The 16,580-nt window shown below is 44.4% G+C and overlaps 1 protein-coding gene across 1 annotated transcript in view; it reads left to right on the top strand.

Annotated features, from left to right (window-relative positions):
• lpgat1 (lysophosphatidylglycerol acyltransferase 1) overlaps positions 1-16,580 on the top strand; it is a 63,060-nt gene that overhangs the window by 7,535 nt on the left and 38,945 nt on the right. Inside the window, exons 3-5 of the mRNA XM_056295026.1 lie at positions 3,839-3,957; positions 6,073-6,168; positions 14,301-14,580. Of these exons, the coding sequence (XP_056151001.1) occupies positions 3,839-3,957; positions 6,073-6,168; positions 14,301-14,580 (495 nt within the window). The remainder of the gene's footprint in view (positions 1-3,838; positions 3,958-6,072; positions 6,169-14,300; positions 14,581-16,580) is intronic.

Here is a 16,580-nt window from a genome sequence, read left to right on the forward strand (position 1 = left end):
GTCGACCTCTAGTCTGGATTGTCACGTTGTCACAGTGTTTTTTTTTTAACTGCTCACTTTACTCTTTATGTTGGAGACCAATATTTAGGTTTTAAATGAGGAAGGGAAAGTAATTTTCAGGAAACTATAAACTATGTCACTGTCATTCTCTGCTCCAAGAATGTGTAATGTCGTCATCTTTTAGTGTGTTCAGGACAAATTGTGAATTCAAAAGAAAAATCTGTCCTTTTTCTGCCAGTTTAGTTTTCTCTGTCAGATCATGGGCCATTTCTTCTTTGGCTGTGCTGATGGTTGAAAAACAGCCACCCAGATTCCCTTTGCTGGGGGGGTTGAAACACTTTGCCAAACTGGAAGGAGGGTGAGGGGGGGCAAGGTCAGCAGTACACCATTTAGCTGACCACTGTTATTGGATGATACCCCCCTGTGGGCTGGCTGTCTTGTCGCTAGGCTAATTGTGTCATTTCTCAAAGACCATTTCCCAAAAGTATACTCAGATGACCCATCTCGGTTATATCACTCAGGCTCCTCTTGCTCCACAGTGGGGAATTAAATGTGCACCAAAGGTGCGCCTCTTATGACATGATATCGCCTTCAGGGGACTTTCAAGCCTGAGATTGACAGATATGTCATTTTGTTTAGAAGTGTATTCCTGAGTCCCATGCACCTGAGGATTGGTTTTATTCTCCTGCAGTGTGTATTTGGGTGCAACCAAAGATGCATGTATAAACAATGCTGCCCTAGTGTTTAGTATAAGCTGGGTTCAAGACCTTAGCCGAATAAATTTTCATGCTCAATTTTTCTGTAGGGACCTGTAATAAATGTGAGGTAAAGATAACAGTATGCTTCTACAAATATTGGCAACTTTATGACACACACGGAGTTGTGGAATATGCTCTCTGATAAATTAATGTGTGACTCGCCAGTCCGTGACATAGACTAATGTGCTCGTGTCATGAAGATGCTGAACACATACTGTAGCAGTTAGTAACGAGTGTTTGATTTGATTTAGATCTTGCAACCATTATTATGATGCAGAAGTGTGCCCAGACACATGACTTGCCCTTTTACTGCGGGTCTTACAGGAAGGGTTAATTCTAACAGGTACGTGGGCTAAATAGGAGTGTGTCTCTTAGATTTTAAATTGTATGTACTCTTGGGGTGGTTAGAAAGGATCTAGCGCCTATCTAATCAAGTTGTTAGTTAGATATAACTGCATAGCATTAAGCACACTAAACATCTTTTGATGTGATTTTAGTTTAATATCTGTTAAAGTGTGTACTACAAATTACATATTTGTAATAGATTTGGGTCACTAGTTTCCGTTTGCAGGAGTAAATGAAGCGTAACATTGTGACTCTAGATACCTACAACATTATGAACGTTTGCCTCATGTATCCGAGAATCCATGAAAGCCTCCCCTTGAAGATGTAGATCAGATGTCTCATCTCCTAGCAACAGCCTCTGTTATCACATGTTTGGCAAGCATTTTGTGATTCCCGGAAAGATGGAGTACACTTGACTTCCAAGAGAAGACTCTCCCTTTTGCCTTACCGTCAAATGAGCTTTTCTTTGAATCTCAAGCACATTAGGCAGATTATTGTCACTTTTTTTCCATGGCCAGTGCTGCATAACAGTCTCAAGTTGTACCTTAGTCAATTAAACCTACTCAGGGTCATGACCCCTGTGGACTGCATTACCCTGGACACGCTAATCCCCTCGCCACTGCTACAAGTTATCCCAGTGCTGTTTTGACTGGAGCAGTTTATTTTGCCTTGAGTGTATGCTTGTCCTGTGTTTGTGTTGTCTGTTGTCATACATTACCACTTGTCTGCAAGACATGTGAGGTCCTGTTCTGTGCCAAGTCCATCCTGTTTTTTATGAGAGTGTTTGACCAAGTTCGTTATGTCCCTTGTACTCTGTGCATGAAACAGTTTTTGACTGATAAATTTATACCTCAGCAGTCTTTTCCTAGAATGTCGAGCATTGGCACGCTCTGTGCAACCCAGGGCTCGTCTACAGCAAAGCATTGACATTGCACAGAGCACTCCTGCAGACCAGCTCCTCTCTAAAGTCTGGGGGCTTCTGGTGACTGATTACATCCCAGCTGAGGCTTTTCACCCAGTGGCTCTGGCTGACCTGCAGCCCTGCAGACCTCCTTGGTTTTCTGTTAATATGCAGAATTGTTTAAGTGTGTTGAATTGCAAAGTAGGCCCACGTTTTGTTCTGCGGAAGGACTATTGTTGTCACCCCTCATGTAGCATGAGCATTGTTCCTTCCTTTGTTGCAGCTCCCGTGCATTTCCTGTCAACAGTCAGATACAGCCAGAATGGTTAATGAAGTAGTCTGAGAACTCTTGAAATAGAGGCCTGTCAATCTAAATCGGGGGATGGAAAACGGACCTTTATTGGTGAGCTGCTTGAAGAGGCACTGATACACACCCTGTCAGTTGTCGGTGTAGAAACATTGGGTCTTTATGGCCAGTCGACTTTATTTAAAAATCAAATCCCAAGAAAAGGTATCACATATTAGAAACCATTATAGTGTGCCCAACACATTTTCTCAATCCACTTTTTACTAATTTATTTATTGTTTAATAGGAAAGAGCGGGAAGTAGACTCATCCTTTTTCTGTTGCACAAGGCAGAGTAGTGTCAATTACTCATTTTCTAATTAAAATCGGAGGATATTTGATAGTCAGCACGTACTTGCTACCACTTTTTTTTTTGCTTTACATTGAGATAGAACAGCACCCTTGTTGTGTTGCGAGTATGACGTTGATAATATACACAGCTGTGCTCAAGGAAGGAAGAGTTGTTAATGGAGGCTATCGCTTCATTTCCTGTCCTCGCAGTCTGCAGCCTTGTATTTGTCCTAATCATCTAACCTAACTGAAGATTACTTCAGCTCCGTTACTGCCATGCCAAACAGTAAACTAATAATGCCATTGTTCCAGTCATTTAAACGTGATGATTGCTTCCGAAGACCTATGATATCAGGATTTCAGTGCTGGTCACATTTCTGAACTGCAGTGCTCCTATTTAAAAGCACATACCTTTTTAAAAAAAATGTGTTGGCTATAAAAGGAAACCCTAAAAGTGGCACACATTCATCTTGAGATTCAAAGACGGGATGTGTATTTTCAGCTGTTGTCAAAAGGCATGCTCCTTAATCTTTGTGTACCTCCTATCCCCCCCCCCCCCGTTTAGTCATAAATGTACTGCTCTGGGGAGAAAAAACCCAACAGTGGCATATTTTAAACTTTCTGGTACACTAATGAGTTGTACGTCTTGACTGCTGCTCATCCCTCAAAGTTGTTCAAAGCCTGAGTGAAATATTTGCTGTGAATAATGAATACTGAATAATAAATACTCTTGAGTGGAAAATAAATAGATTCCACCACATTTGTTATTTGCCAGAAAACAAAACTTGCAAGAAATTATTTCATAGTCGATTGAGTTTACCCGAATGAAACCGGTTTCCTCCCCCAGTCTAAAGACGTGCAGGTCAGGTGAATCGGCCATACTAAATTGTCCCTAGGTGTGTGTGTGTGTGTGTGTGTGTGTGTGTGTGTGTGTGTGTGTGTTGGCCCTGTGATGGCCTGTCCAGGGTGTCTCCCTGCCTGCCACCCAATGACTGCTGGTATAGGCTGCAGCATCCCAGCGACCCTGAGAGCAGGATAAGCGGTTTGGGTAATGGATGGATGAGTTTACATTTCTGACTTGCCTGATGCTATTTGAGTCATCCAGATATTTTGAGGGGAAACCCTCCCATCGGGCGGTTAAGACAAACACTCTGAACAGAATACTGCTTAAACACAGTGTCACTTTGTTGCCCTGCAGTAACGGAGTGGGGCGACGATGTGAGGCCCATCTGTGAAGAGGAAGCCATGGTCATAGTCAACCACCAAGCCACAGGAGATGTGTGCACCCTCATGATGTGCCTACAAGACAAGGGCACGGTAAGAAGAGCTGGAGTAACATCCTCATTGTGTACGTTTTTAGGAAATCCAGGAAGAAAACGTCCCCGAAGCCCTCCACCCCATCATCAGTTTAAAAAAAACCCAAAACAAAACAATGCAGACATTTGAACCTCCCGAGCAGTCGGCGTCCCCACCGTCTGGGTTGGTTCCTGTACATGTGTGAGCTGCTTGGACTCTGGAAAGAATGTCTTTGGATAATGACTTGTATGAACCTGGTGTCCCACTCAGTCAGACAAAAGTATTGATGCAGTTGTTTATTTTACCAAATGTTGCTTAGAGTGAGTAAACTGCTAAGACCAAAAGCCACAAGTCGTCATGAATACATTTCCATTGGTCATCTCGAAAGAATGCTTTAAGTATTCATATAATATGGGGGCGGCATGGTGGCACCGTGGTTAGCGCGGTTGCTTCACAGCAAGAAGGTCCTGGGTTCGAACCCCAGGGTTGTCCATCCTTGGGGATCATCCCGGGTCATCCTCTGTGTGGTGTTTGCATGTTCTCCCTGTGTTGGTGTGGGTTTCCTCCCACAGTCCAAAGACATGCAGGTCAGGTGAATCGGCCATACTAAATTGTCCCTAGGTGTGAATGTGTCGGCCCTGTGATGGCCTGGCGGCCTGTCCAGGGTGTCTTACCGCCTGCCGCCCATTGACTGCTGGGATAGGCTCCAGCATCCCATGACCCCAGTTGGGATAAGCGGCTTGGATAATGGATGGATGGTTGGATATATATATATATATATATATATATATATATATATATATATATATATATATATGGTTTTTGGGCTGGCATTTCTTTCACCAGCCAGACATAGAGTTATTGATATTCTGTCCCCGGACCCTATTTAGCTTACTGTACTTGCCAGGTTATCCTATGCCCTCCCTTGCTAACTAAGACTTTGCTTAAATAGGCCAATCAATAGCTTAACTTACCACAATTATCATCACTCTTCCATTGTACCAGGTTTAGACACCGCTAACTTCCTAAGACAGCCTTTCCACTTTGTGGTTTAAATTTTGACGGGCGTCCAGGTAGCATAGGGGTCTATTCCGTTGCCTGCCATTACGGGGATCGTCGGTTCGAATCCTCGTATTACCTCCAGCTTGGTCGGGTGTCCCTACAGACACAGTTGGCTGTGTCTGCGGGTGGGAAGCCGGATGTGGGTATGTGTCCTGGTCGCTGCACTAGCGCCTCCTCTGGTCGGTCAGGGCGCCTGTTTGTGGGGGAGGGGGAACTGGGGGGGAATAGCGTGATCCTCCCATGCGCTACATCCACCTGGCGAAACTCCTCACTGTCAGGTGGAAAGAAGAGGCTGGCGACTCCACATGTATCAGAGGAGGCATGTGGTAGTCTGCAGTCCTCCCTGGATCAGCAGAGGGGGTGGAGCAGCCACCGGGACGGCTCAGAAGAGTCGGGTAATTGGCCAAGTACAATTAGGGAGAAAAAGGGGAGATACCCCCCCCCCAAAAAAAAGTGTGTGTACGTGTAAAACCTATGTCTTACATCTAAAGTAAGAGAAAGGAGAAAGAGAGCTTGTTTCCCCAACTCTCGAGTACAGTACTTCTGGAGGTTTCCAGTAGGTTTTGATAAGAGTTGTCCTCTTGAAGTTGAATTAAGTAAGTCCTGTTGTCCTCAAGTTAGCCCTCCATTTAAATGGCTGTGGTTCCTGCAACTCCAATGCACATCCTATCGAATCTATATATAGAATCGCTGCCCTACCCATCAGCTGTTTGCATGGGAGCTGAGAGGGACAGGACATGAACTTTGGGGGCTGACATGGCAATGGAGCTGCCAGAATACACTGCACAAACATGATGACATGATCTGCCTCAGTAGCTGCATCCCCAACCCCATTTATCCTCTTAATACCATGACAAGGAAGTGCAGCAAAGGCCAGTAAGCCAAAGCTGACTCAGAGCAGATCAGATTGGTAAAAAAGAAAGTGAGCAGGGCAGTGTCATCCTTTAACATTGGCGTTTAAAGACATTAAAACGTCTCTTGTTTGTGGGAATAGGGAAAATGGAGATCAGGTGTGGTGGGGGGGGGTTGTTTTTCTAAGTTGAATGATTCACTTCCCCCCCTTCCCTTTTTCAGGTGGTACGTAAGATGATGTGGTTAATGGACCATGTGTTCAAATACACCAACTTTGGTGTGGTGTCGCTGATCCACGGGGACTTCTTCATCAGACAGGTAAGACATCAGTCAGTATTACAGTTTGACTCACTCCTCTTATTTACACAGGAGAATTAAGTGATCGTGTTTATTTATACGTGTGTGTGCGTGCGTGCGTGCGTGCGTGCGTGCGCGCGTGTGTGTGTGTGTGTGTGTGTGTGTGTATATATATATATATATATATATATATATATATATATATATATAACTCCTCGTTAGTTGAGCACTCACAACACCATTGACGGTTTCGAAAAAAAACACTTTAATACATTGCAGTACAAGCCTGTTTCATGCGTCATGCACTCATCAGCTGTGGTTAAACAGCAAAGGAAAAAAACACACAGCCAATAAATACAACGTTGCCTCGCGCCACGCCCCTAGTTACGGTGCACAGCAACCGATGGGAGGATAGAAAACGTTTGAAAAATAACAAACATTACATGTAATATATTTCATACACACACACATAAATATATAGGTGTACATATTGTGTGTGTATACAGTGCATCCGGAAAGTATTCACACCCCTTCACTTTCCCCACATTTTGTTATGTTACAGCCTTATTCCAAAATGGATTAAATTCCTTTTTGTTCTCATCAATTTACACACAATACCCCAAAATGACAAAGTGAAAAAGGTTTTGTAGAAATTTTTGCAAATTTATTAAAACTAAAAAACTGAAATATTGAATGTACATAAGTATTCACACCCTTTGCTATGACACTCAAAATTGAGCTCAAGGTTCCTCCTGTTTCCACTGATCATCCTTGAGATGTTTCTACATCTTGATTGGAGTCCACCCGTAGTAAATTTAATGGATTGGACATGATTTGGAAAGGCACACACCGGTCTATATAAGGTCCCACTGTTGACAGTGCATGTCAGAGCAGAAACCAAGCCATGAAGTCAAAGGAATTGTCTGTGGACCTCCGAGACAGGATTGTATCGAGGCACAGATCTGGGGAAGGGTACAAAAAAATTTCTACAGCTTTGAAGGTCCCGAAGAGCACAGTGGTCCCCATCATTCGTAAATGGAAGAAGTTTGGATCCACCAGGACTCTTCCTAGAGCTGGCCGCTCAGCCAAACTGAGCAATCGGGGGGAGAAAGGCCTTGGTCAGGGAGGTGATCTAGAACCCGATGGTCACTGACAGAGCTCCAGCATTCCTCTGTGGAGATGGGAGAACCTTCCAGAAGGACAACCATCTCTGCAGCACTCCACCAATCAGGCCTTTATGGTAGAGTGGCAAGACGGAAGCCTCTGCTCAGTAAAAGGCACATGACAGCCCACTTGGAGTTTGCCAGAAAGCACCTAAAGGACTCTCAGACCATGAGAAACAAGATTCTCTGGTCTGATGAAACCAAGATTGAACTCTTTGGCCTGAACACCAAATGTCACATCTGGAGGGAACCAGGCACCTCTCATCACCTTGCTAATATCATCCCTACAGTGAAGCATGGTCGTGGCAGCATCATGCTGTGGGGATGTTCTTCAGCAGCAGGAACTGGGAGACTAGTCAGGATCGAGGGAAAGATGAATGGAACAAAGTACAGAGAGATCCTTGATGAAAACCTGCTCCAGAGCGCTCAGGACCTCAGACTGGGGCGAAGGTTTACCTTTCAACACGACAACGACCCTAAGCACACAGCCAAGACAACGAAAGAGTGGCTTCGGGACAAGTCTGTGAATGTCCTTGAGTGGCTCAACCAGAGCCCAGACTTGAACCCCATTGAACATCTCTGGAAAGACCTGAAAATAGCTGTGCAGCGACGCTCCCCATCTAACCTTACAGAGCTCGAGAGGATCTGCAGAGAAGAATGGGAGAAATACCCCAAATATAGGTGTGCCAAGCTTGTAACTTCATACCCAAGAAGACTTGAGGCTGTAATCGCTGCCAAGGGTGCCTCAACCAAGTACTGAGTAAAGGGTGTGAATACTTATGTACATGCAATATTTCAGTTTTTTATTTTTAATAAATTTCCACAAATTTCTACAAAACCTTTTTCACTTTGTCATTATGGGGTATTGTGTGTAGATTGATGAGGGAAAAAAAAGGAATTTAATCTGTTTTGGAATAAGGCTGTAACATAACAAAATGTGGGGAAAGTGAAGGGGTGTGAATACTTTCCGGATGCACTGTGTGTGTATATATATATATATATATATATATATATATATATATATATATATATATATATAGTGTGTGTGTATGTGTGTATATATTTGTGTGTGTGTGTGTGTATATGTGTATATATATATATATACACTACCGTTCAAAAGTTTGGGATCACCCAAACAATTTCGTGTTTTCCATGAAAAGTCACACTTATTCACCACCATATGTTGTGAAATGAATAGAAAATAGAGTCAAGACATTGACAAGGTTAGAAATAATGATTTGTATTTGAAATAAGATTTTTTTTACATCAAACTTTGCTTTCGTCAAAGAATCCTCCATTTGCAGCAATTACAGCATTGCAGACCTTTGGCATTCTAGCTGTTAATTTGTTGAGGTAATCTGGAGAAATTGCACCCCACGCTTCCAGAAGCAGCTCCCACAAGTTGGATTGGTTGGATGGGCACTTCTTTGAGCAGATTGAGTTTCTGGAGCATCACATTTGTGGGGTCAATTAAACGCTCAAAATGGCCAGAAAAAGAGAACTTTCATCTGAAACTCGACAGTCTATTCTTGTTCTTAGAAATGAAGGCTATTCCATGCGAGAAATTGCTAAGAAATTGAAGATTTCCTACACCGGTGTGTACTACTCCCTTCAGAGGACAGCACAAACAGGCTCTAACAGGTACTATTTAATGAAGATGCCAGTTGGGGACCTGTGAGGCGTCTGTTTCTCAAACTAGAGACTCTAATGTACTTATCTTCTTGCTCAGTTGTGCAACGCGGCCTCCCACTTCTTTTTCTACTCTGGTTAGAGCCTGTTTGTGCTGTCCTCTGAAGGGAGTAGTACACACCGGTGTAGGAAATCTTCAATTTCTTAGCAATTTCTCGCATGGAATAGCCTTCATTTCTAAGAACAAGAATAGACTGTCGAGTTTCAGATGAAAGTTCTCTTTTTCTGGCCATTTTGAGTGTTTAATTGACCCCACAAATGTGATGCTCCAGAAACTCAATCTGCTCAAAGAAGTGCCCATCCAACCAATCCAACTTGTGGGAGCTGCTTCTGGAAGCGTGGGGTGCAATTTCTCCAGATTACCTCAACAAATTAACAGCTAGAATGCCAAAGGTCTGCAATGCTGTAATTGCTGCAAATGGAGGATTCTTTGACGAAAGCAAAGTTTGATGTAAAAAAAATCTTATTTCAAATACAAATCATTATTTCTAACCTTGTCAATGTCTTGACTCTATTTTCTATTCATTTCACAACATATGGTGGTGAATAAGTGTGACTTTTCATGGAAAACACAAAATTGTTTGGGTGATCCCAAACTTTTGAACGGTAGTGTATATATAAATTGAAAAAAAATTTTTTGTTTTTACAACTCACCCTTTTTTCCGTATTGACACAATTGCACGCATTCACACCTGGGAGAGTTGCTGCAGACGTTTTACTGTGGTTTACCAAGAGGCTTGACCCACTTTGTCCCCTCTATGTGGGCACATAGAGCGTGATCTTTTAGAGCCCTCTAACTCACCACTGCCCTTTAAATAACCCCAGTCTTTGCTTGAGTTGAGCCTCTACACATCCGCTGCATCCAGCTGCACAAAAGATATGTGCGTCTGCTGGTACCGCTTCCTCCTAGAGGCGTGTTGGCAGTTGCCAGTAACGCAGCTCGCTGGCATAGACTGACCCTTCTTTGTGGGGGCAGCTGGAACAAGCCCACTGCTATGTGGCACGGACAGATTAAGCTCGCAGGGTTCCCACTGGCGATGGAATGTCACGGCGTTTTGAGAAGTTATTTTCAAAGGGGGAATGGTGTAAATTCTCTGACATCATAGCATGTCAATTCACAGGGAGCCATCAAACCGCCTTTTACAGCTTGTTTCAAATGCATTTCTTACAAAAGGTGGTTGTTTTTAATCATTTAAGATGGGGCTGGGCAATATATCAATATTATATCGATATTGTGACATAAGACTACATATCATCTGGGATTTTAGATATCGTAATATCATGATATGACCTAAGTATTGTCTTTTCCTGGTTTTAAATGGGCATTACAGTAAAGAGATGCAATTTTCTGAACTTGTTAGACTGTTCTAGCTGTTATATTACTTATCTGCCTGTTTGGACATCATATCCACATTACTGATGAGTGTTTACCAAAAATTTATTGTGTGAATATTTTGCGAGCACACCGGTAGTCGTCTCCACAGTTTCGTCAAAATATCAATATGGAGGTATTAGGTCAAAAAATGTTGTGGTATTTGATTTTGTCACGGGGATGCTGGAGCCTGAGTGCAGGATAAGCGGTTTGGATAATGGATGGGATGGATGGATTTGATGTTGTCCATATCTCTCAGCCCTAATTTAAGATTTCATTGTCTAACTAATACCTAAGAACTATTTTTCAGAAAGGCTATAAATTGGGATTATCTTTGTGGGTAAAATAGTTCTCAATCCACTGTTTTTGATCTGAAAACAAGCTGACAGGCAGGAAAGGAATTAAAATTTTAGGTCAGGCCCTTTCATGTTCAGGAAATTTAGCATCAGCAAACATGCCAAGGTTGGAGAACTCCTAAGTCCATGAATGGCTAGACAGGCTATGTTAAATAGTCTTGGCAAACTTACTCAGTTACATTTGCCCTGCTCTACTGTCCCCTCTGGTGTTCCTGTCCTGGCATTCCTGACATCCTCCCCCAGAATACCTCACGCAACAAGCATCTGTCCCAACATCCCATACATCTGCTCTCCCAGACTGACACATCATTCCACACAACCCAGATATAGCATGCTTTATGACCCCACAAGACTGAAACTGTATTCAAATTCATTGATACAGCATAGTTAATGCATAGTTTTTATTGTATATCTCAAGCTTAGTGTCCATGATTTAGTGGCCCTTTAGTGAGGACTGTTGCAGGGCCAAGCTTATCTGTCTGAATACACATCCACTGTTCCTCATGACTACATACAGGTGCATAACTGAAACCGAGTTTACACTCAACGGGCTGCTCGTCAGAAATAAAAGTCAGTGGCAGCGTCCAGGTAGTGTAGCGGTCTATTCCGTTGCCTACCAACACAGGGATTGCCGGTTCGAATCCCTGTGTTACCTCTGGCTTGGTCGGGCATCCCTACAGACATAATTGGCCGTTTCTGCGGGAGGAAGCTGGATGTGGGTATGTGTCCTGGTCGCTGCACCAGTGCCTCCTCTGGTCAGTCGGTGGGCCTTTTCGGGGGGGAGGGGGACCTGGGGGTAATAGTGTGATCCTCCCATGCTCTACATCCCCCTGTTGAAACTCCTCACTGTCAGGTGAAAAGAAGCGGCTGGCGATTCCACATGTATTGGAGGAGATATGTGGTAGTTTGCAGCCCTCCCCGGATCATTAGAGGGGGTGGAGCAGTGACCGGGATGGCTCGGAAGAGGGGAGCAATTGGTCAGATATAATTGGGGTGAAAAAAAAGGGGGGGGGGATACAAGTCAGTGACTTCAGGTCAGACATTATTGTGTGGAAATTAAGCACAAATCCTCTCCAAGCCCAAATTCAAAAACTTAATTTTTGTAAAAAAAAAAAAAAAAAAAAGCGGCGGGATTGCATTGGTGTCTCAAGGAAAATTGTATTTTGATTACAAGGAGCGGACATTTACCTCGACACCCGTTTTTGGTTGTTGCTACACCTCGAAGTAATTGGGAATATATTCCAACACTCCAGCAATCATCACGCCATTCGCTGTGACCACTGAGGCTGCAGCGCCCTGTCCTTTCCCAGCCACTTGACCATTATCTCTGGCCATTCAAAAGGCTCTCACAGCCACAGTCTCTCATGTTGACTCAGACTTTCAAGGAAATCACTGATATCTTGTGCTTTACTTGCATAGCATTAATGTGGTTTTGTTGTCATAGGCATTCAAATGACCTATACAGCCACGCACACAAAAACTCGCCCACCAGTGCTAATGCATTTGGAATGGCTTTTTGACTAGGCCTGACCAAAATCAATCTCAACTCTCTTTCCACACTGTTGTTATTGCTAATGCTTTGGAAGCTACCAAGGCCAGTGTGTAACATCCATTCCAGTCTCTCCATAACTGCTGTTTAGAGGGCCTCATAATGTTACTGCATCTCACCCCCTAGTTTTGTTGTAGTTTTTGTCCTTTTTTCACTACCAAACCATCTAAATAAGTTATTTAATCTGTAACTGAGTGTTGTTTTCCTCAAGACAAAACAGGCTAACGGGGTGAGATAGTTGTACTCATGCAAAGGATCGATCCTCAGTGTCATCTTTTTTTGTCGTGGTGTTGGTGTTTCAAGATGTCACTTTAGCTCTATGAACCCATCAGTCTGGGTATCAAGCTGGAGCTGAGCCTTAGGGGGAAACACCAAGGGCGGTCTGACAGGACGCGGAAGCGGGGCAGGCTAAGCTAACTGCTAGCCCATGCAGACCGGCAGTCGCGGTAGTCGTCCTGGCTGGCGTTCGTCCTCTTGGACTGTGGAATTTTTGGACTGTTGCACTGAGTGGACTGTGTTGTTAATTGTTTGTGTGTTGTTGTTTTTTTTTGCTGTGTTCTCTGTTTTTTTAGGTTTTTGGTGGTGTCGTTTTTGGGAATTTGGGAAGTGTGTTTTTGTCTTTTGTGTGGCAACAGTGTGGGCTGGGGGAAACGGAATTTCGCTTCTTTTGTGTACGCAAGTACATGGAAGAAATGACAATAAATTGTTCCTGATCCCTAAATCTATAAATCATCTATTCTCATGTTTCAGTAAAGTTGATTTGAAGCTCAGATCTGAGAACTAACAAGGAGTTATTTTATCCATCTGAAATGTGATGACGATGTGGCAATTCTGTTGGTCAGGTGATCATTATTACAGTGTTCTTATAAACGTCGATGTAGGAGGCAACAGGAAGTAGATAACCTCGTGAAGTCAGCCTACATCTCATAAGCTCAGCTCATTTCGCCACACAATAAAACATGCACTGAGAATTAGTCGTACCCAGTACGACGGACCTGTCAGCAAACTATGGGGAGCGGTTTTAGATGATGATGACAATGAACAGCACCATATTTTAAAAATGACAAAAGTGGCTGTGCTAGGAGAGGTTAGCATCGATCGATGCTGCTGTAGAATTAGTTTTAGCAAAGATGGCAGCACGGTGGCGCAGTGGTTAGCACGGTTGCCTCACAGCAAGAAGGCCCTGGGTTAGAGCCCCGGGGTGGTCCAACCTTGGAGGTCATCCTGGGTCGTCCTCTGTGTGTTTGCATGTTCTCCCCATGTCTGCATGGGTTTCCTCCAGGGGCTCCGGTTTCCTCCCACAGTTCAAAGACATGTAGGTCAGGTGAATCGGCCATACTAGATTGTCCCTAGGTCTGAATATGTGTGTGTGTGTGTGTGTGTGTGCGTGTCAGTCAGCCCTGTGATGGACTAGCGGCCTGTCCAGGGCGTTTCCCCGCCTGCCGCCCAATGACTGCTGGGATAGGCTCTGGCGTCCCCGTGACCCTGAGCAGGATAAGCGGTTGGATAATGGATTGATGGATTTACAAAGATGGCACGAATCATGTGCAGTCATAACTAGCTATATCGACTGACATGCTAGTGGTAGCGGTGTTTACTATCAGACCAGTGTATCTGGAAATGTGGTGCTCATGGGATGTCACATCGATGATGCGCCTAACACAAATGAATGCCTAATGAGCCTTGCCTGACTACAATGAGCGAAGTGAAATTTGTGGGCTGGCTTTGCAAGGCTAAGAGATGAACCTGGTGCAGCTGGTTTTCTCGGTTTGCATGCAAGGTGTTACTGCAGTTGTCACTTCTTACTTCCTCAAACTCTATCACAACACTGCTACGGTAATATTGTCTGCCCAACAGAAGCATTGCCATATGGGCATCACGTTTCAATTTTTTAATCGAGATGGATAAAATGATTTCTTCATTGAGAAGAATCGCGGATTTCAGCTTTAAAGAACATGAGACTACAATATTTATCAAGTGGGAGTTTTAGTGTGTATTATAATAGTGTTTCCTTGTTACCTCAGGGTAAAGCTCATCGGGATAAGCAGCTGGTGTACCTTAAGGACCATCTAGACAGATACTACCACAGCCGTGACAGGAAGTGGATAGTGCTATTCCCTGAGGGGGGCTTCCTGCGCAAGCGACGGGAAACCAGCCAGTCGTTTGCGAAGAAGAACTCCCTCCCCCATCTGACCCATGTGACACTGCCGCGTCTGGGAGCGACCCAGGTCATCCTGAAGACCCTGGGAGCCCAGCAGGAGAATGGCAGTGTGGGCAACAAGACTGGGAACCCCAGCCAGTCAGGTATCCACAACACGCACACCTTTCCTCCCAAGTTCTGATTTCTTTACCCGGTAACTCTCTGTTTAAGGTTGTTGTTCCATTTGTTGAGTTTATGAAACGTGTGAGGATCACATTTATTGACCATGTCGCCTGTACAAGATAATGATTAAACACAAATATGTGTCAGGCTGTGAAGTGCCGCAAAAGCGCTTGCAAATTCCCGCAGAAGTGAGTCACGACAGCACATCATTTATGCTCACATTCAGTAGCTATCTACATTTTATATCTCTGTTCTGTTGCTGATTATGATATCATTTGAAAAACATCTGTTTCTGTTTCTGTTCATTTCTGTGGATTGATTTTGTGTCATACCAAGGACGCACAGTGTCACTGATGCGAAGCACCACTTGTGCATCACACGCCTGGTGCTGTACAAGTGGTCAGTTCCTCCTTATGGAGAATTCCCCCCCCCCTTTTTTTTTCTCCCCAATTGTATCTGGCCAATTACCCCATTCTTCTGAGCCGTCGTGATCTCTGCTCTGCTCCACCCCCTCTGCTGATCCGGGGAGGGCTGCAGACTACCACATGCCTCCTCCGATACATGTGGAGTCACCAGCTGCTTCTTTTCGCCTGATGGTGAGGTGTTTTGCCGGGGGGGCGTATCGCATGAGAGGATCACACTATTCCCCCCAGTCCCCCCCCCTCCCGAACAGGCGCCCTGACCGACCAGAGGAGGCGCTAGTGCAACGCCAAGGACAATACCCACATCCAGCTTCCCACCCGCGGACACGGACAATTGTGTCTGTAGGGACGCCCGACCAAGCCAGAGGTAACATGGGGATTCGAGCTGGCGATCCCCATGTTAGTAGGCAACGGAATAGACCGCTTCACTACCCGGACGCCCCCCTTTTTTTTCATACTACGTTGTTAATCCCCGTGGGGCAATTCTTCCTCTGCATTTAACCCATCCTAGCTGTGTAGCTAGGAGCAGTGGGCAGCTGCCGTGCAGCACCCGGGGACCAACTCCAGCTCGACTTGCCATGCCTTGGTCAGGGGCACCGACAGGAGTACTGACCCTAACACGCATGTCTTTCTGAAAAACTATAGCTTGCTAAATGTGAGGGAGTGATTATGTGAGGGACAAGTCAGGCCCATGAGGTGCTTTACATCTCAAAACTAGGTCTTTTCCTGGCCTCTTGGCAAGGCAGTAGAATTCATTAGGGATATGTCTAGTCAGGTGTTTGACAGCATCATTGTGTGTCTGAACTGATACCAAAATGTAGCCTATATATTAGGTTGATTATGCAGAAGCCTGCTTTTATGGTTATGCCATGGTAAAAGGATTATTTGCAAAAAAGCATTGATTTGTCATTGGAGTTGGTGTGTGTCTGCTGTGCTGCGCTGCGATGGTGCTCCATGCGCATCGCCGGTCACACCAGAAGTGAAATTGAGAATTTGGAGCACATGTGACGCATTGGCATGTCACCTCATCGTATTTTGACTCCTTTTTCCCCCCCTGTAGGAATTCATAAACGCAAGCACCAGGAATAGACTCGACATGAAAATTGGTGCTTCACTTTTGTGGTGCTTCACAGCCTCGTGCGCTGGGCGCACCTGGTGTTGCAGGCGTGTCTGTTAACACGGACACTGGGTTGAATCGGCACCTAAAACCTTGGCATTTTGCTCATTGGAGACATACCATCATGCGCACCCATCAGCAGAGCTTTTTGAATTAAAATGTTATAATTGAATTCTTGTTATTTTTGATGCTGTGGCGGCTGTGAAAATACTGTGGTGGTGTGAATCAGATGGCTGTATGTTGGGGTTTTAAGTATGTTTAAAACAATATTAAACAGACTAATCAAGCTTAAAATTATTTCCGTTATGTTTTTGTATAATTATATTTCAATATGGTGGCACAGTGGTAAGCACGGTCGCGTCACAGCAAGAAGGTCCTGGGTTCGAGCCCCGGGGTAGTCCAACCTTGGTGGGTCATCCCAGGTTGTCCTCTGTGTGGAGTT

This window comes from Lampris incognitus, chromosome 15 (assembly GCF_029633865.1).
Source record: "Lampris incognitus isolate fLamInc1 chromosome 15, fLamInc1.hap2, whole genome shotgun sequence".
Taxonomy (NCBI): domain Eukaryota; kingdom Metazoa; phylum Chordata; class Actinopteri; order Lampriformes; family Lampridae; genus Lampris; species Lampris incognitus.